The sequence below is a fragment of the Cajanus cajan genome, chromosome 1 (assembly GCF_000230855.2).
Source record: "Cajanus cajan strain Asha chromosome 1, NIPB_CcT2T_4, whole genome shotgun sequence".
Taxonomy (NCBI): domain Eukaryota; kingdom Viridiplantae; phylum Streptophyta; class Magnoliopsida; order Fabales; family Fabaceae; genus Cajanus; species Cajanus cajan.
The window spans coordinates 39,838,633-39,860,429 of record NC_138517.1 but is presented as its reverse complement, the minus strand read 5'-3'; the positions used below and the strand labels follow the sequence as shown (position 1 = coordinate 39,860,429).

The following is a 21,797-nucleotide window of genomic DNA, read 5'->3' as shown; positions in this document are numbered from 1 at the left end:
ATTACTATGCCACATCCTCAACCTTATCATTTGCAATGGCTTAATAAGGATGGTGACATAGTAGTTAACCAACAAGTGAAGGTCAAGTTTTCCATTGGGAAGTATGAGGACCAAGTTTTATGTGATATAGTACCAATGGAAGCTTGTCATATTTTGTTAGGAAGACCATGGCAATTTGAAAAGAAAACAGTACATGATGGTCTTACTAATGAAATTACCTTCACTCATAAGGAAAAGAAATTTGTGTTTTATCCTCTCTCACCTCAACAAGTGGCTGAGGATCAAACACAAATGAAAATAAAAAGAAAAAGTGAGAAAGTAGGGAAGAGTAAAGAGGAAGAAATATCCTCTAAGGGAGTTATGTCTAAAGAGAATTACTTTGTCAATAAAGAACCTATGAAAACTATTCTCTTTATTCATAAAGACCTTAACTCTTACCCTCACGCTGCCACTAGTCTTGAAGAAGAGATTCACAAATCCATTATTTTTAAAGAAAAAGAATCTCAACTTCAAGATTTTGTGAAGGAGAAGTGGACTTCTTTTAGTTCTACTTCTCATGCTACTTCCTTGGTGGTGCCCAAGGTAGCTAGTCTTCCTACCTTAGTTGTGTCAATAATGCACCCAATTTATGGAATATATTATTTGTTGGATATAACATCTGAACCTTCAAGGTTCCTTGTGACAAATTCTTTTCATAACTATCCAACAAATAATATAATCCAAAATTGTTTAGGGAATTTCTTAGTAGTATTTTCCTTATTTTTTAGGAAAAGCCTAGCTTACCACATAGGGTACTTTAGGCAAGATATTTTAGTTTTTAGGATTAAGTCTTTAGTGTGCTATAGTTTTAGCTTTAGCACATTTTTAGGATTTAGAAATATACCTAGTCTATGTTTAGGAGAAGATCCTATTCATTATATTAGTAGGTCTAGTATCATAGATTTCTTTAGGTTTCATGAAAGGATTCCTTCTAGGATATTCCTTTCACATTTATTTGTTGAAAATATCACTTCTGATGAATTTCATTATATATTTGTAGGTATGGCCAATAATCATGAGGACCCTCGAGATTTGAGGTCAAATCCTTTTCAAGAGGGAGGGGATGATAGACTATGGCCAAGGCCAAGGAATCCAAGAGGTGATATCATAAAAGAACCAAGAGGAATGGGATGATCTTCAAGACCTTTTCATATGTTTTGTACATAGTTTCTTTTGTATAGGTTATTTTTGCCTTTGTATTTGTAAGGCACTTTATTTCCCTTTTTAGTAGCTATTGTATATTGATTCTAGGGTAGGTTACTTGGACACTTTGAGTCCATTTAACCTAACCTAGAAATACATTCTTTTCTTAGTTTTCTAGTAGGAGTGGCATTAGCAAATTAGAGAGTGTCCTTAGTAAGCTAGAGAGTGCTCCTAGCAATTTAGCCAAAGGTGGTCCTAGGCTAAATTTTTCATATTGGACTCATTTTACTCCTAATTTTTCATAGATTTGATTTAGCTAGGTTCCATTCCCATTGAATGAACCTAACTAAACCAAATTAACCATTTTCAAATCAAAAGGAGTAAATTAATTCCAAGAAGCCGCCCACCTTAGAAGTGTGTTCACACTTGTGTTCACACTTGGACGAAATTCATGGAGTTTCTTAAGCTTGGAAGCTTGAAGCACAAGCTTCTCCTTGGCTAGCTTACCAAGCAAGCCAAGTGAGAAGCTTGCTCTCCAAGCCTCTTGACCTTGGACGGTTTATCTAGACTCAACCATGGTTCCTAGTGAACCATGGTCAAGACTAGCTTGCTCTCCAAGTTTCCTACTCCTATAAACTTGTAATTCTTTGATTGTAAAACACTTTTGACCAATTTGAGAAATGAAATATGAATTTTCTCTCTAAATCAAGAGTCACAAAAACCGAAGAGAACTTTCTCTCCTAAGTTCTCTCCAAAGGTGCTTCAACCTTACCTTGGTTCCTTAAGCTTCTACCTCAAGCTAAGGAGTAACCGAGCCACTTCAAGGCTTCTTCTCCATTGAAGAACACTTCAAGGAGCTTCAAAGAGTCATTGGAGTCTTAACCTCAATAGCATTCACGGTCCTAAGCATGGAGCAAGTGAAGGAATCATCAATCTCCTCACCTAGTTCCATCAAGCTTGGTCGTTCGTCTGGGGGTGTTCTACCGAGGTCACGTGATGTTGGACGCCGAGCTCTTGTAGGAAGCTTTCAAACTTCCTATCTATGAATTGTCTTCCATTGTCGGTAACGATCACATGTGGGAGCCCGTATATGCATATTAGATTTTTCCATGTGAATCGTTTTACATTATCGGCTGTGATTTTGGCTAGGGGACTGGCCTCGATCCATTTTGTGAAGTGGTCAATGGCTACTAACAAGATTTTGACTTGGCCTTTGGCTTAGGGGGAAAGGGCTGAGGATGTCCATTCCCCATTGTGCAAAAGGCCATGGTAATTTCATTTGGTGTAAGACCTCGGGGAACTCCGAGGTACGTGGCCGAACTCTTGGCATGGCTTGCATCCTTGTACGTAAGCTTTACAGTTCGATCTCAACATGGGCCAGTAATACCCAGCGTGGAGAACCCGAGTAGCCATGGAGCGTGCTCCCGAGTGTAGTTCGCATATCCCCTTGTGTATTTCTTCGCGTACGTACTCAGCTTGGGACTTGTCAAGGCATTTGAGTAGCGGCATTGAGACACTTCGCCTGAACAGTTTGCCTAATTCGATGATGAATCGAGGCGACCGGTTCTTAACTCTTCGGGCTTCATTTTTGTCGTCGGGTAGGGTTCCTTCACTTAGGTAGCGCCATTTTTTGGTCATCCATTCTTTTTTGACTGGTTCAATCGAGCAAAATACCTCGCTTTCTAGGCTTGGAGAGGACAGAGTTTCTTGGATAATGGTTTTATGTTGTCCTGGGCGCTTGGTATTGGCGAGCTTCGAGAGGAGGTCGACCTTGATATTTCTTTCTCGAGGTACATGGTGGATGGTGAAACTCTGAAAGTGCGTGATCCAGGCCGAGGTGGCAAGGTGATATCGTTGCAATAGGGGGTCTTTAGTTTGGTAGGTGCCCGCTAGTTGTTCTACCATGAGCTTGGAATCGCTATTGCAATGAATGTTCTTGGCGCTGATGTCATGTGCCAATCTCAGTCCAGCTAGAAGTGCTTCATACTCGGCCTGGTTATTGGTGGATTGGAAATCGAGCTTCAGGGACTGCTCGACAAGGATGTGGTTGGGTCCTTCTAGAATGATGTCGGTGCCTCCCCCTTTTGGGTTGGAGGAGCCATCTACGTGTAGTGTCCAGGTCTCTTGATCTTCTGTCGTGATCGAGGTCAGTTCGGCAACAAAATCTGCCAAACATTGGGACTTGAGTGTCCCCCTACTTTCGTACTGAATTCTGAACTCGGAGAGCTCTACCATGTAATCATTTGTCCGGCGAGTTTGGGTTTTTGGAGTATTTGTCTGATGGGGTAGTCGATTTTGACGACAATTTGGTGACTCTGAAAGTATGGTTGCAGTCTTCGAGCAGTGGTGACAAGAGCTAAGGCTAGCTTCTCGATTGTTTGGTACCTCGTCTCTGTGTCTTGAAGGACATGGCTGATGAAGTATATTAGGTCTTGCTTTTCCCCATCTTCTTGTACGAGGGCTGCGCTAATAGCGCTATCGGTAGCCGCGAGGTATAGAAGCAGCTCACCTTGGTCCTTAGGTCGAGTCAAGATTGGTGGGGTGGCGAGGAATTGCTTGAAGGCTGAGAATGTGGCTTCACATTGCTCAGTCCAGGCGAATTCCTTGGGTTTTCGCAGTAGGTTGAAGATCAATTTTACCCTCTCTGCCAGCTTTGGTATGAAGCGTGAGAGGGAGGCTAACCGACCTGCCAGTTTTTGCACTTCTTTTAACGTCTGGGGGGACTTCATGTTAATGATGGCTTCACACTTCTCAGGATTCACCTCAATTCCCCTACTGGTGATCATGAAGCCCAGGAACTTTCCTCCTTGTACTCCAAATGCACACTTCTCGGGGTTCAACCTCATGTTATGCTTCCATATTTCTCTAAATACCTCAGCCAAATCGGCTATGTGTGATCCGATCGAGGTGGTTTTTATGACCATATCATCAACATAGACCTCCATATTCTTTCCAATTTGCTGATGGAAGACCTTGTCCATTAGTCTTTGGCAGGTAGCGCTAGCGTTTTTGAGACCGAATGACATTACTCGGTAACAAAAGTTGGCATGTTTAGTGATGAATGCCATTTTTTCCTGGTCAGGAGAATACATCAGAATCTGATTGTATCCTGAGTAGGCATCGAGGAAGCTGAGAAGAGTATGGCCGAACAGACCATCTACCAATCTATCTATGCTTGGTAGTGGGTAAGCGTCCTTTGGGCATGCTTTGTTGAGGTCGGTATAATCGACGCACATACGCCACTTGCCCGAGTTTTTCTTGACTAGCACCACGTTGGCTAGCTAGGTGGTGTAGACGATCTCTCGTATGAAGTTTGCATCCAGTAGCTTTCGAGTTTCTTTGGTTACAACATCACGCCGTTCTCCTCCGATTTTACGCGGGCGTAGTGCTACGTATTTTGCTTCCTTATGGATGGCTAGCATGTGGCATATGAGATCGGGACTAATCCCCAGCATGTCAGCACTTGACCAAGCAAATAGGTCAGCATTTTTACGTACCTCGGCGATTATTTGTTGGCGTAGCTCGTTGCTTATGTTTTGACTCACCTTGGTGCATTGACCTTGGATTTTGACCGATTTGGAATTCTACAAGCTCGTTGACTGGGCATGGCCTCTGGTCGGTGCAGTGAAACCGGGGGTCCAGGTCGGCCAGTGCTAGGCTGGTGATGTGAGCCACTGTTGCTGGGGATGGCTGGTCGGTGCATTGGGTGGAGACCTTTAGGCTCTCCGCGTAGCATTGACACGCAGTTTTCTGGTTTGCTCTTACGGAGATGATGTCTCTGTTAAGTCCAGGGATTTTCATGGTAAGATGTGGGGTTGACACTACTGCACCCAACTGGTTTAACATGGGTCAGCCAATGATGATGTTATTAGAGGTGTAGGCGTCAACAAGGAGGTACTTGACCATGATTCTTCTGGTCGAGGGCGGTGTTCCGAAGGTGGTCAAAAGTTTGACGTATCCTCTAGTGTGGACACGCTCCCCAGCAAAGTCGACTAGGGGCTCGTGGTGACGCTAGATCACCAAGTGCGGTATGTCTAACCGGAGGAAAGTAGGCCAGTATAGGACGTCGACCGAGCTGCCCTGGTCAATTAAAGTTTTTTGAACGGCCTCGTTTCCAACCTCGACGGAGATGACAACTAGGTCATCTTGGTTTGGGTTGATATTGGCATAATCCTCGTCGGTGAATGTGATAGGAGGGTTTTGTGGCGTGTGGCTTGTTGACTGACCTTGGACATGGTTGACATTGCAAAGATGTCACTTGCGAGCCGAGTTGCTGGTGCCTCCCCCTACGAATCCTCCGGCGATGGTGTTGATTACACCTCGTAAGGGGGCCTGGTTGGGCTCCGAACTAGGCTCTGGCTGGTCGGCCTGCCTGATGTTGGGTTTAGACCTGATAGCTTGATCGTGGCGAGAGTGGTATCCTCGCCCTCTTCCACGTCCTCGTCTGACATTCCCTCCTCTGTTGGCCTAGGATCGTTGGACATATTGCCCTAGATGACCGGCCTGTACGAGCTCTTCAATTTTGTCGCGGAGTGTCCAACACTCTTCAACAATGTGACCGAAGTTGCGGTGGTACCGGCAATGCTTGGACTTGCCGACATTCGCCGAGGTGCGTGCTGAAGGTGGCAGGGAGATGAGGTCGGTATTAGCTACCTCGTCAAGGATGTGGACGCGAGGTGTGTTCAGTGGAGTGTAGAAATCGTACCTTGGTCCTTTACCTTGGCGTGATCGCTTGAAGTTGGTCTCGTTGGAGACCCTGAGCTTCTCCTTATGGTTAGTGTTGTTGCCATTACCTGCTTTTGCGCGCATTTTTTCGCGAAACTCGGAATGCTCCTCCATCTGTATATACCCAGCAGCCTGTGCCCTTAGGTCGTCCATGTCGTTGGGTGGTCTTCTGCAGAGACTATCAACGAAAGGGCCCGGCTTGAGTGCCATGAGCATGGAGTGGAGTGCAACCTCGGGGTTGAGGTTCTGAATTTTCACAGACACGTTGGCAAAACGTTCCATGAATTTGCGAAGGGACTCGGTGTTGCCCTGCCTGAGGTTGGCCAAGGCGGCCGAGGTGATATGATGTGGGCGGCTGGTGGCATACTAAGCTATAAATCGGTGCGAAAGCTCGTTGAAGGTGCTTATCGATCTTGGAGGTAGCTGAGTGTACTAGTTCAGAGCGGGGCCCTTCAGGGAGGTAGGGAAAATGCGGCACAAGATGGCATTGTCATCGGTGTACAGGTTCATTTGGGTGATGTATGCGTCCAGATGTTCATCCGGGTCTGAGGTGCCCTCATATCGGTCAATGTTCAGTGGCTTCCATCCATGTGGGAGGGGGGTCTCGATGATGCCATCAGTGAAAGGGTGGCGTCTCGTGCCGACCCTCGGACCCGAGGTCTGGAATGGTCCTTGGCTAACATTCACGATTCTGCACGGTGTTGGGGCATGTGACCGATTCGTCCGAGGTGGGGAGGACGATTGTTTCTCGGCCTCAAGGGGATTGTTTGATGGTGGCTATGGTGGAATTTGCGCTCGGATGTGCTCGTTCTAGGCTCGCAAAGCTGCAATGTCAACTTCGTGTTACGCGCGCATGGCAGCTATGGCGGCGGCGTTTTGCTATCTCAGGATTTCGATCTGCTCAGCTAGGGTCTCAACAGCGGTGGCTCCATCCATGTTGGGCCCGTTGTGCTGAGCATTGGTGGGCAGCCTATTGTTGCTACGGGTGGAAACCATTGTTGCGGCCGAAGGGAATTTTTTCTTCGGCCCCACGGTGGGCACCAAACTGTTCTTACCTTAGATCGGTGGGTGAGACGATCTCTGAGTAAGATCGGTGAGTCTCCTCTGCTTGGTACGTCTGCTGCTCCAAGATGGGGTTGGTACCTGCAAAAGAGACTCCAATACTTAAGTTCGTCTTTGTGGGTGTATGGGTCTCATATATATAATGCACGTACCTTGATATAATTAGGGTTTTTCCGTTGTTGATAATTGAGCTGGTTAGGATATGATAAGATCTCCTTCTTATCAACTTATTTTATCTGTTAGAGAGATGGGCCGACCTTCCAAGTTGACGTGGCTCAAGCCCATCGTTGACAGGGTAGGCCTCGGTGCCAAAGTGGGCGGTACAGTCTTCATTATTACAAATACTAAAATCGATGAAGTGTTGTATTAAATTCAAACTTCAACCGATACACCGCATAAAATTATTGAACCAAAACAATCAAAGGCAACCTAAGCCGAGAGGGATAAAAAAGAGTACTATATGAGCTAAATTTAAGACTAAATTACACTGCACGGCCCCAAATGGCTTCTTCCGCGCCCTTCCCTTGGCGGTTATTATCGACAATTTTTTTTTTGAAAATTTTAAGAACCCTACCCCACAAGGGTCACTTTCCACCTTTGCACCATTTCTATACTCACGTTTATTGGTTCCAGCTCCTATGTTAATTTCCTTTTTTTTAAATATAAAAAAATCCTAATTTCACTATATAAAAATTTAAAAAAATTCATAGTAAAATAAAATAAAATAATTGTTGAGTCATACAAGGAGGAGGGATAAGAGTAACAAACTCAAGTGAAAGATAGATATCGCAATTTTTATGCTGAGAGGGTTTTTCCCCCAACTAAAATTTATTTTCATCTCATTCTACTCACAGAAACCCTAACTCAAATTCATCTTATATATATATATATATATTGTAGAGATCATGATATCAATTTTATCTTTTACCTTTCTCTTTTCTTGACGTGTGTTATAAAAAAAATTACTACTTAAAAGTTGAAATTTCAAACGTTTTTTGTGTTATATAGCTTGAGGTGGATTACCTGTCACTAGGTGAGTTTGCCTAGTTAGCATCTAATTAGCCAACTATCTAAGTGTGACCTTTGTCTTTGTTCAACATGGATTTTCATGGGCTCCTTTCATGTATGTAAGGATTTTGATTAACATGTCATAATGGTATTGACACAAGGAGTTAAGAATTGGCTTACCAAAATGATAGGAAAAATAATATTTGGTCTAGTGACAATGACATAATTTAGTTTTCTCACTAACCTTTTGTATCTCATAGGATAGGATAAGGGCTCCCTTGACTTGGCCAGAGTTTGACATTGGGGTTCATTGGGCGCTTGACATTTAGTAAGCCAATTTATACTAACATTGATTTCTGATTGGTTGACACTTGATAGTGTAAAAGTTTTTCATTTATAATTGCTGGATAGGAATCCCAAAATTTATGGGATATTATTATGTTGTAGAATTTCAAGGATTAGGATCTACAATTTATTCTTTATTGCTGCTATTGATTTATAGGGATTCTTATTTAATTATAGGAATTGCCTATTATTTGTTTCCTTTTTTATTTCCCTGTTTTACCTATTTGTATACTAGACCAATCATTTAAATAAAATAAGAAGAATGCTTTCTTCTGCTTCTGATAATATGGTATCAAGAGCCAACTCTTCTTCATCTTAGATGAAAACTCAATATAGTTTCATGGCTGATGCGCCACGCACACAACCATCCACACCAGAAAATATTTTGCCTTCCAATAGAAATTGAAACAACCCAACCCATATGGCTTCATCCTTCCAACCTATTGACCTAAACCCCTCAATTCAAATAACCCAACACAAATTAAATGGGTTAAATTTCCAAGAATGGTACCAGTCGGTCCTTTTTGTCATCAAAGGGAAAGGAAAAATGGGCTATCTTACCGGGACTTTTGCAACTCCACCAATGACTGATCCTTCCTACAATAACTGGGATGCAGAGAACTCCATTGTCATGGCTTGGTTGATAAACTCAATGGAACTTAAAATTGGTAGAACTTACCTTTTCTGCAAAATTGCCCATGAAATATGGACCACTGTTCAGGAGATGTACTCAGACCTCCAAAACTCTACCCAATACTTTGAAATAAGGTCAGCTTTGTGTAATACTCAAAAAGGTAACAAATTTGTAACTGAGTATTTTAATATGTTGCTAGAGTTATGACAAGAAATGGACTTGTTCTATACTGTTTCATGGAAATGTTTTGAGGATAAATTGTTGTATGACCAAATGCTGGAAAAAGAGAGGGTATTTGATTTTCGTCAGGGTACAAAAGAATTAGATGAAGTTAGAGGATGGATTCTTGGCCTCAAACCACTACCATCTCTCAAGGAAGCCTTTGCCATGGTTAGAAGAGAAGAAAGTAACTCAATGTGTTAAGCTTCTTATCTATGTATTTATATGAAAAGAACAAGAAGAGGTACAAATGTAGCATGAACAAAGCCCTTCTTAATAAACCTAAATATAATTTTATTATAGAACATTTTCAAGCTATTGCACAGTTATCATGCTCAGCTTGTTAAAAATATAATTAACCTGATCACAACCAGGAGCTTTGGTGAACATGTCAACCTGTGTTTACCTAGTGTTCACTTGGTATAGAAATCAATCTACTATAGTTTCCCAATAGGAAAATGGCAATCAACCTCAGTGTGTTTTGCTTCTTGTTTAATACTGGATTAGTGGCCGTGTGTGAATAGCTCCTTGAATGTCAAACCACAATTGCTTGGGATTCCCCCTGTGGAACAATATCCACATGCCTGGTTTGGAACATTTACTAGGTGACGATGGAATTTGGTTTATCTTGTATGATGTCAATGGAAGACATAATGATCAGAATGTGATAGTGACTGTTCTAGTTCTTTAAGCTCCTTATTACACATATAGTACTAGCTAAGTCTCTAAATTCTAAAATACTTAATGTGGATTCATGATGCTTGCATCAAAGACTTGTTTTCCTTTCTAAAAGTCGCCTAGATGATCTTTTTATGCCTTACCCTGATGTCGAAAAATTGAGACGGTGGTTATTAAATACATTTTGTATTGATCATGAGAACATATAGGGCATGAAAGCCCTATATATTTGCTTCTGTCCTCCATCTCAGTTAAAATTAATTGTGTTTGTATGATGATTATTTTAGTCGACAAATGATAGAAGAGGAGGTATATGATCTTTTTATGCCTTACCCTGATGTCGATAAATTGAGACTGTTGTTATTAGATGCATTTTGTATTAATCAAGAGAACATATAGGGCATGAAAGCCCTATATATTTGCTTCTATCCCTCATCTCGGTTAAAATTGATTGTGTTGGTATTGTGATTATTTTAGTCGACAAATAATGGAAAATGAAGTATACGATCTTTTTATTCCTTATCCTGATGTCGAAAAATAGAGATAGTTGTTATTAGATGCATTTTGTATTGATCATGAGAACATAAAGGACATGAAAGCTCCTATATATTTGTTTCTGTCCCTCATCTCGGATAAAATTGATTGTGTTGGTATGATGATTATTTTAGTCGATAAATGATGGAAGAGGAGGTATACAATTTTGTTTATGCCTTACCCTGATGTCAAAAATTGAGATGGTGGTTATTAGATACATTTTGTATTGATCATGAGAAAATATAGGGCATAAAAGCCCTATATATTTGCTTCTGTCCCTCATCTCGGTTAAAATTGATTGTGTTGTAATGAGGATTATTTTAGTCGACAAATGATGGAAGAGGAGGTATACGATCTTTTTATGCCTTACCCTGATGTCAAAAAATTGAGACCACTACTATAAAAATATTGTTTAACATCGCTATATTTACATCGATTTTAGTAGAACCGATTTAAATTATAAACACGGTGGCAAACTTGTAAATAAATAAAAATATGCAAACGTATTTACATCGGTTGGGAGGAGAAATGATGTAAATATGAGCAATTCTACATCAGTTTTATGATTGACCGATGTAGAAATGGAATCAAGAAGTTATTCTACATCGGTTTTGCTTATGACCGATGTAGAAATGAGCCCCTCATATGTGCCCTACGAACAGGCTAGGTTAAAGCATACCTTTTCACTCAGCAACGTCCCTAGCCGCCGCGAGCAACGATGGAGAGCGAACCCAGTTTAGAGAGTTCTGAGCCCTACCCTTTCACTCAGCAACGTCCAAACTGCCCTTCGCGCCAAGTGGTCCGCCAATCCTTTGCTCAGTCAACAACGAAGAAGCAGTGTGTTACCACGCACACCCACATTAAAGACCTAGGTCTCGAGGTTCGTTCTCTTCCACTTCTGAGCTAGGTTTTCATCTTCCCTTTGCAAAACTTGAACCTTAGTTTGATGATTGTTCAGGCAAGTGGAAAAACGTTGCCTTTTGTTGCAGGGCTTGTGGGTCAAGTTGAGGCAAGAAAAGCATCAGGTCTCGTCGTCGACATGATACGGCAGAAGAAAATGGCCGGCCGGGCACTTCTTTTCGCCAGACTGCCAGGAAATGGCAAGACTGCATTAACCCTCGGAATAAGCGAGGAGCTTGGCACCAAGGTTTCTCTTCCATGTCTCATTCATGTGTTGTTTTTGTTTCTCTTTCTGTTATTGTGGCTGAAAATAAAGTATATGCCACTCTGCAGGTTCCATTTTGCCCTATGGTTGGCTCTGAAGTTTACTCCTCAGAAGTCAAGAAGACTGAGGTTCTCATGGAAAATTTTAGGCGGGCTATTGGTCTGCGAATCAAGGAAAACAAGTAAGTATATGAAGGAGAGGTGAGTTCATGGCTATTCTCTTGTTGAAATTGGGCTGTGATTGTGCCTTGTACAATGTACATGCAGTTGTTGTTGATGATGATGATGTTTAGCTGGTCTTGTTTAGGTCACTGAGCTCTCTCCGAAAGAAACCGAGAGTGTGACGGGTGGTTATGGTAAAAGTATTAGCCATGTGATTATTGGGTTGAAGACGGTGAAAGGAACCAAGTTGTTGTAATTAGAGGAAATATCTTCCTAATTAGAGAAAATATCTATAGAATCTTCTAGGATATTTTTCAGAATATTTTTCCTTATTTCTTTATTTTAGAAGATTAGATTGTTACAAATAGGTATAAGGAAAATGTAATATGTATGAATAATAATAATAAAATTATTCTCCTTTTCAAGTTGGTATCAGAGCTCTCGATCTTGGGAGCTCCGTTTTCGCTGCAAACAGTAGCCGCCGCCGCCGCTGTCCGGCCACTACGGCTGCCGCCGTAGCCGTTGGGGTCGTTGATAGAGCAGAAAGGTGCACCCAACTCCGGCGAACACAACGTCGGAATTCGCTCCAGGAAATACGCCGCCATGAGCCACCACAGTCACCGGCGCGTGTAGCCCACGCGCCTAGCTCCGACAAGACCCACTCGCCGCCGCTGCCACAGAAAGAGTCGCCAGAGCCTCCTGAGTCCATTCCACGGGTCAGTGACGTCCCATTTGGCACATATTTGAGCATATCTGAGTTTTTGAGTTTTGTTCCTTTTCCGGTGATGTCCCACGCGCCTAGCTCCGACGAGACCCACTTGCCGCTACTGTCACAGAACTGGTCGCCGGAGCCTCCTAAGTCCGTTCCACGACCCACTCATCGTTGTCGCCACAGACAGAGTCGCCGAATCAATCCATTAAGTTACCACCATCAGATTTTTTGAGATGAAAGCTTTTAAAGAGGAACTAGATCGTTTGAAAGGAATGATTGAATCAATAAGTAAGCCCTCTGGACCATGTACTCTGTCCATGAAAGGTAAGAGTTCTCTCCATACTGTGGGTCCTGTGTCACAAGGTATTTGGATTCTTGATTCAGGAGCAACTGATCATATGACACCTTTTCGTATGATCTTCAAATCATATATTCAAAGGAATAGAGAACAACTTATTACAGTTGCGAATGGTCAAGGTGTACCCATATGCGGCTCTGGGAATATAATTTTGGAATCATCTATTGTATTAAAGGATGTTTTACATGTTCCACAATTAGCCAATAATCTTATCTCTGTGCAAAAGCTCTCAAAAGATTTAAATTGTTCCGTAACATTTTTCTCAACTCATTGTGTTTTTCAAGACCTTGCTACAGGAAAGACAATTTTAACTGCTAAAGAGCAGAGTGGGTTGTATTTGTTGGAATCTGATGATCAAAACAAAACAAAAATCATGAGTCAACAAGCTACATCTGAAACATGGGCAAATTCCCAAATATGGCTACATTATAAAAGGCTTGGGCATCCTTCATTCAACCTTCTTAAATCCTTATTTCCTCATTTGTTTACTAAGGAGTCTATTGAGTCTTTTAATTGTGATATTTGTCAATTGTCAAAACACCATCGTGCATCCTATCCTATTAGTAATAAAAAGAGTACTTCTCCATTTGATTTAATTCACTCTGATGTTTGGGGACCTGTCGTAGAATCTATTTCCGGAGCTAGATGGTTTGTTACCTTTATTGACAATTGTACCCGTGTCACATGGACATACCTTATGAAAAATAAATCAGAAGTTTTCCAAATCTTTGTTAATTTTTTCCTTCTGGTCCAAAATCAATTTGGAAAAAATATCAAAAGAATCAGGTCTGATAATGGTACTGAATATGTGAATCATGAATTTCTTAATTTTTTGTCTCATAATGATATTGTTCATGAACTAACATGTGTAAACACCTCTCAACAAAACGGGGTTGCAGAAAGAAAGAATCGTCATCTTCTAGAAGTAACTAGAGCTCTTCTTTTTCAAATGTCTATTCCAAAAAATTACTAGGGAGAAGCTGTGTTAACCGCCACATATCTCATCAACAGGTTACCCACCCGTATCTTAAATGGCATTAGTCCTATAGAGTCTCTATTGTCTTTTGTTCCCTCTTGCCCTCTAATATCGAGTCTACCTAGTCGAGTCTTTGGATGTACTGTTTTTGTTCACTCTCATCATCCTAATCGTAGTAAATTAGATCCCAAAGCTCTTAAATGTGTCTTTATTGGGTATCCTTCTAATAAAAAAGGGTACAAATGTTATCATCCTCAGAGTCGTCGCGTCTTTATCACCATGGATGTCACCTTTCAGGAAACACAATCCTTTTATGCTAGTCCACCACTTCAGGGGGAGAAAGCACTTGAAGTGGAGGAGCTCTCCTTCTTGTCATTACCATATTTGTCTTTGCAGGATGCCCAAGATCTAAGCAATGAAGCTACCATGGTTCACAATGAGGAAGAAGCGAAAGAAGAGGAAGACAAATTTTTTGGCAAAAAATATGAAAGAAGAAAACAACCCACTTCGACTCTCGAGCAAGAAAAATTGTCTAATCCGGAGGTGAGGATCCCTGAAGATAACAGTGAGGAGGTAAGTATTACTGAGGACTTACCCATTGCATTGAGAAAGGAAAGAAGATCATGTGCTAAATATCCTATTTCTCAGTATGTTTGCACTAACAATCTCTCTGATAAGCACAGAAGCTTTATTGCTGCCATTGATGCCACAGAAATTCCTACCTCAATCCAGGAGGCCATTAAACTTGAACATTGGACTCAAGCCATGAAAGAAGAGATGAATGCATTAGAAAGAAATTCAACTTGGGAGATTGTTGATAAGCCAAGAGACAAGAAGGCAGTAGGGTGTAGATGGATATTCACAGTGAAACATAAGGCAGATGGGACAATAGAAAGATATAAAGCTAGATTGGTGGCAAAAGGCTATACCCAAACTTATGGGATTGACTATGAGGAGACGTTTGCCCCAGTGGCAAAGATGAATACAGTTCGAGTTGTTCTCGCTTTGGCTGCTCATTTTGGTTGGGACTTACACCAGTTGGATGTGAAGAATGTCTTTCTTCATGGAAATCTAGAAGAGGAAGTGTACATGGAGATTCCCCCAGGTTTTGAAGTGAAAAATGAAAGAAACAAGGTATGTCTCCTAAAGAAAGCATTGTATGGTCTTAAGCAATCCCCTAGAGCATGGTTTGGAAGATTTACAAAAGTAATGGTTTCCTTGGGATACAGACAAAGCCAAGGAGATCATACTCTATTCATAAAACACTCTTCTACAGGTAAACTCACTCTATTGCTTGTCTATGTGGATGATATGATTATTGCAGGAGATGATGAAACAGAAAAATTGGCACTAAAAGAAAAATTGGCAGTCCAATTTGAAATGAAAGACCTAGGAAAACTCAAGTATTTTCTTGGAATAGAGGTTGCTTATTCCAAAAATGGAATTTTCATCTCCCAAAGGAAATATGTACTTGATCTCCTCAAAAAGAAACAGGGAAGCTGGGATGTAGAACCTCAATAGTTCCTATAGAACAAAATCACAGAATTGGAAGTGAAGAAAGTTCTCCTGTAGAGAAGGCCCAATATCAGAGATTGGTAGGGAAATTGATTTATCTATCACACACAAGACCAGACATTGCTTATGCAGTTAGTGTTGTGAGCCAATTTATGCATCATCCAAGAGAGAGACACATGCAAGCAGTTGACAAAATTTTCCAGTACTTGAAGTCAAGTCCAGGAAAGGGGTTATTGTTCAAAAGGGAAGATACATTGACTATGAAAATATATACTGATGCTGACTATGCAGGTTTCTATTACTGACAGAAAATCTACTTCTGGGTATTGTATTTTTCTTGGAGATAGTCTCGTAACGTGGAGGAGCAAAAAGCAAGATAGAGTATCTTGTTCTAGTGTAGAAGCTGAATTCCGAGCCCTTGCTCAAGGAATGTGTGAAGGACTCTGGATGAAAATCATTTTGGATGACCTTAAAATCAAGGTGGACAACCCCGTGCAACTATACTGTGACAATAAGTCTGCCATGAGCATTGCCCATAATCCAGTACAACATGATATGACCAAACATATTGAGATTGTCAGACATTTCATCAAAGATAATCTAGACAGAGGCTTTGTGATTACAACTCATGTTCCTACAGAATTTCAGATAGCAGATATTTTTACAAAAGGGCTCCCTCCGGGTAGATTTCAAGATCTTGTAGGCAAGTTGGGAATGATTGATATTCATTTACCAACTTGAGGGGGAGTGTTGTAATTAGAGGAAATATCTTCCTAATTAGAGAAAATATCTATAGAATCTTCTAGGATATTTTTCAGAATATTTTTTCTTATTTCCTTATTTTAGAAGATTAGATTGTTACAAATAGGTATAAGGAAAATGTAATATGTATGAATAATAATAATAAAATTATTCTCCTTTTCAAGTCAAGCAACTTAAGTTGGATCCCACCATATATGATGCCTTGATTAAGGAAAAGGTGAGCTCTTTAGTTTTGTTTTGCTCTGTGTCTGTGTGAAAGAGATTATAAGTTTCTTTTCTTTATTTTGAACGAAGCTGTTTTAGTTTTAAAGCTATATAATATTTGTGTTGGCTAATTATTGCAAGTAGGCTGGAGGCAATGTTGCATGAAGCAAAAGGGTCCTGGGAATTGGCAGAAAAGGCTTACACAAGCCTTTTGGAGGATAATCCCCTTGATCAAGTAAACTCACTTAATCTTGTGGGGAAACCAAATAGGGGAACTGTTGCTTAGTTACCCTGTGATTAATCCATTGTAAGTTGAGATTTTTCCTCTTTTCTTTTTTGCTGAACTGTATTACATTATGTCTCTGGGATTGCAGCATAGTGGTTTTAAGAAAGTTTTGAATTATACAAAAAAAAGTGACAAAGGACATCAGGTACAGGATGACAATCTCACGGGAGGAGGTAACTGAATTCTGCAACTGCAAGATATTTTTTTAACATTCTTGTTCATTTAATTGGTTAAATAACTGGTACTGATATTTATTTTTAAGAAAGAGTTTACCACTTTTCTCCACCAATATTTGATGCTTGTTTGAGGGAATAGCTGCCTAACCTAGCCTTTTTTTGTCGGATATAATTTTTAGTGTTTTATGCTTCCTACTTTGTGGTATTCACCTTTTAATAAAGGTCTAATAAAATATGTTCTACATTGTTAACACAGTGGAATATGTGCTGAAAATATATAGTGCACCGGGTCTTGACCTTAAAAAAGAGATGGTCGCTACTTTGTTCAAAAAATGTGTAATTGATGGATTCACTGACCTGTTTGGTTGTTGACTTGAATATGTTCAGTTAATGTCATGTTCTTTGCAGTTTTGATGGTTTACTGTAGTTCCTCTCATTTATCACCATTCTATTTCTCCATCATGAAAGAGAAAGTTGCTACCCTGATAAAGTTTTAAAATTGATGCCTTGGTATTAATTGGTGCAATTACGTAATCATGTTTTTTCGGGGTATTAATAATGGTATTATTTTGGACATCAAATGCTTCGCGGGGTACTCTTTCAGGCTGAACTTGTGTGCTTGCATTTGCATATGAATCCGAGTTTGCGTTATCTTGAGTATATGTTCCAAGTGCTACTGAATTTCAGCAAATATGGCTCACCTATGTTATGGGGCCATTTATTCATTTATTCCGCTCTTTCAAGTCTCATAATCCACCCCTTTTTTATTTCAAACTTGAAATTGAAACAATTATTTTATCTTCTCTTTTTAAGTTATTTTTTTTTCCTTTTTGGTGTTTAATATCATTTGCCACTATTGCTTGGGTGTTGGTTGTGATTTAGTTAGAGTTCATGTACTAAAATATCACTTACTAGACAATTTTGTCTCACATGAATAACTTATGGAGCAACATCATCCAAATATGAGTACTGAAGCAATTATATCAACGAAAAATGCCATTTTCTTTGAAATAGTCAATCATTTTCCTACGCAATGTACTCAATAGCAAAGCAATAAAACTTATGTTAGTGTTTGGTTGGAAGGAATGGGAGAGATAATTTTATAAAATTTTCTCATTTAGTTCAATTTTTAATAGGAGAGGAAAATGGAGAAGAGTAAAATTCCTTATATTTAATTTTAGCTTCCTTTCCATATTGGAAAATTTGAAAGGAAGGGAGAGATTTTAAAATAATTTTAGTAATGTTCAAAATATCCATATTATGTTTTTAAATTTAAAATTAGAAGGATACAATGGTAAATTAATTTTTAAAATTTTTTTACTCTCCTTATGAACCAAATAAAAAAAGAAATGTCTTTCCACCTTTTTTCTCCACCAAATCAATTTAAAACATATGTTGTTGTATACTTCTGTCGTGATTCAGCAATTAAGTTCTTCATTATAGGCAGTTAGTAAACTTTTTTTGTATATTTTAATTAATCCTTTGGTAATAGCATGCTGAAAGGAGATTGAAATTTATTTAAATTAAGCTATACATATATATTTTAAAATATTTAAAAAATTTGTTAGAATAGTGGATTAAGCCTAACTCAACCCTACAAAACCGGCTTGTAAGGTAAGGGTTGCTTTCCACTTATATACTATTTAATTGCCTAATCTCTAGTCGATGTGGGACTTGGGTTTTTCCCAATACACCCCCTCACGTCTAGCACTATTAAGCTTGGTACGTGAATAAATGGTGGGTGGCCCTTTTTAATGATCTAGGATTGGCGGGACTTGGGTTTTTCCCAATACACCCCCTCATGCTTGTGAGGCATGCATCAATGGTGGGTGGCCCATTTTTAAAGTGGATCTAAATGGCTCTGATACCATGTTAGAATAGTGGATTAAGCCTAACTCAATCCTACAAAACCGACTTGTAAGGTAAGGGTTGCTTTCCACTTATATACTATTCAATTGCCTAATCTCTAGTCGATGTAGGACTTGGGTTTTTCCCAATAAAATCCATTCTCTAATAAATACATGCTAAACTTTATGTGATAACATGAACAGAGAATGAAGTGGTCCTTTTCTCTATACCCGTCTCTGTTTGGGAAATTTTTATAATGAAAGTAAAGTTCCTCGAATTTCATAACTCCTAACTCATAAGAATACCTTAAATTTCTCTACATTTCTTTGTTTTTGACTCCTAGCTTTTGTGCCATGATGCCAGTTGTAAGGCTCATAACAAATAGTTTTGGAGACTTTCTAATGTGGAACTTACTGTGAAATTATTTACCATGAAGGAAGAATAACTACTTGAAATGGTAATTGTGCATAATATATTGGCTTACGCAGATGGAAGCATATGCTTGGACATTTTACAAAATCAATGGAGCCCAATTTATGATGCAGCTACAATACTTACCTCAATTCAGGTCCTAGTTACCCTCTATCTTTTGACATTGCTTTAAGACTATTAATGTTGACATTGAATTTATGCTTCTGTGAAGTTATGAAAGAGCTCATATGGCCTTATTTTTTATAACTATGTTATTGGTATGGAGTATCAACCAATCTAAAAAGTCTTCTGTTGTAACCATATTTTTTTTATCAACCAATCTAAAAAGTCTTCATATATGATCTTTTTATACCTTACCCTGATGTCAAAAAATTGAGACAATGATTATTAGATACATTTTGCATTGATCATGAGAAAATATAGGGCATAAAAGCCTTATATATTTGCTTCTGTCCCTCATCTCGGTTAAAATTGATTGTGTTGGTATGATGATTATTTTAGTCGACAAATGATGGAAGAGGACGTATACGATCTTTTTATTCCTTACCCTGATGTCAAAAAATTGAGACAGTTGTTTTTAGATGCATTCTGTATTGATTATGAGAACATATAGGGCATGAAAGCCCTATATATTTGCTTTTGTCCCTCATCTCGGTTAAAATTGATTGTGTTGGTATGATGATTATTTTAGTCGACAAATGATGGAAGAGGAGGTATACAATCTTTTTATGCTTTACCTTGATGTCGAAAAATTGAGACGGTGGTTATTAGATACATTTTGAATTTATCATGAGAAAATATAGGGCATAAAAGCCCTATATATTTGCTTATGTCCCTCATTTCGGTTAAAATGCATTGTGTTGGTATGATAATTATTTTAGTCGACAAATGATGGAAGAGGAGGTATAAAATCTTTATATGCGTCATCATGATGTTGAAAAATTGAGACGGTGGTTATTAGATATATTTTGTATTGATCATAAGAACATATAGGGCATGAAAGCCCTATATATTTGCTTCTGTCCCTCATCTCGGTTACAATTGATTGTGTTGGTATGATGATTATTTTAGTCGACAAATGATGGAAGAGGAGGTATACGATCTTTTTATGCCTTACCCTGATGTCTAAAAATTGAGACGGTGGTTATTAGATACATTTTGTATTGATCATGAGAATATATAGGGTATGAAAGCCCTATATATTTGTTTCTGTTCCTCATCTCGGTTAAAATTGATTGTGTTGGAATGATGATTATTTTAGTCGACAAATGATGGAAGAGGAGGTATACGATCTTTTTATGCCTTAACCTAATGTCAAAAAATTGGGACGGTGGTTATTAGATACATTTTGTATTGATCATGAGAATGAGAACATATAGGGCATGAGAGCCCTATATATTTGCTTTTGTCCCTCATTTCGGTTAAAATTGATTGTGTTGGTATTATGATTATTTTAGTCGATAAATGATGGAAGAGGAGGTATACGATTTTTTTATTCCTTACCCTGATGTCAAAAAATTGAGACAATTATTATTAGATGCATTTTGTATTGATCATGAGAGCTTATAGGGCATGAAAGCCCTATATATTTGCTTATGTCTCTCATCTCGGTTAAAATTGATTGTGTTGGTATGATTATTATTTTAGTCGACAAATGATGAAAGAGGAGGTATGCGATCTTTTTATGCCTTACCCTGATGTCAAAAAATTGAGACGGTGGTTATTAGATACATTTTGTATTGATCATTAGAAAATCTAGGGCATAAAAGCCCTATATATTTGCTTCTGTTCTGTCCCTCATCTCTGTTAAAATTTATTGTGTTGGTATGATGATTATTTTAGTCGACAAATGATGAAAGAGGAGGTATACGATCTTTTTATGCCTTACCCTGATGTCGAAAAATTGAGACGGTGGTTATTAGATACATTTTGTATTGATCATGAGAACATATAGGGCATGAAAGCCCTATATATTTGCTTTTGTCCATCATCTTGGTTAAAATTGATTGTGTTGGTATGATGATTATTTTAGTTGACAAATGACGGAAGAGGAGGTATACGATCTTTTTATGCCTTACCCTGATGTTGAAAAATTGAGACGATGGTTATTAGATACATTTTGTATTGATCATGAGAAAATATAGGGCATAAAAGCCCTATATATTTGCTTCTGTCCCTCATCTCGGTTAAAATTGATTTTTTTTGGTATGATGATTATTTTAGTCGACAAATGATGGAAGAGGAGGTATACGATCTTTTTATGCCTTAACCTGATGTCGAAAAATTGAGACGGTGGTTATTAGATACATTTTGTATTGATCATGAGAACATATAGGCATGGACACAAACACACAAAAACACACATAGAGATAGGCACAAACACACATAAAGACACAAACAGACACATAAGCCCAAAGAGACATGCACAAAGGCACATAGACAAACATAGTCTCACACGCCTAATGGCACACACAGACAAAAACTCACACATAGACACATGGACACACTTGCACAAAAACATACAAAAATAAAAAGACACCAACAGACAAACACATATGAATAGATGGACAAACACATATAAGCACAAACACAAACACAAACACACAAATCCAAAGACTCACATGAACAAAAACCTATGAACGCACACGCATATACTTACATATAGACACAAAAACACATGCAGACACACTTAGAGACACAGAAAGACACCTAGACACTCACATACTTAGAAACAGAAACACATGCAATGACACACAAAGATAAACACAGACACAAATATAGACACACAAAGACAAACACACACAAACAGACACAC

At 39.2% G+C, this 21,797-nt stretch overlaps 1 protein-coding gene across 1 annotated transcript; it reads left to right on the top strand.

Moving 5' to 3' along the window:
* The first annotated feature begins 8,869 nt into the window (after positions 1 to 8,869).
* LOC145954512 (uncharacterized) lies at positions 8,870 to 9,866 on the top strand. Its single transcript, XM_083068899.1, has 3 exons — positions 8,870 to 9,116; positions 9,168 to 9,362; positions 9,781 to 9,866. Exons 1-3 carry the CDS (start codon positions 8,870 to 8,872, stop codon positions 9,864 to 9,866), a joined length of 528 nt encoding a protein of 175 aa, XP_082925025.1.
* Positions 9,867 to 21,797: the final 11,931 nt, after the last annotated feature.

Coding starts and splice junctions, on each gene's coding strand:
- LOC145954512 (XM_083068899.1), top strand. CDS start 8,870: ATGGGCTATCTTACCGGGACTTTTGCAACTCCACCAATGACTGATCCT. Junction 9,117..9,167: donor TTTGTGTAATACTCAAAAAG/GTAACAAATTTG, acceptor AGTTATGACAAG/AAATGGACTTGTTCTATACT. Junction 9,363..9,780: donor CATGGTTAGAAGAGAAGAAA/GTAACTCAATGT, acceptor AACATTTACTAG/GTGACGATGGAATTTGGTTT.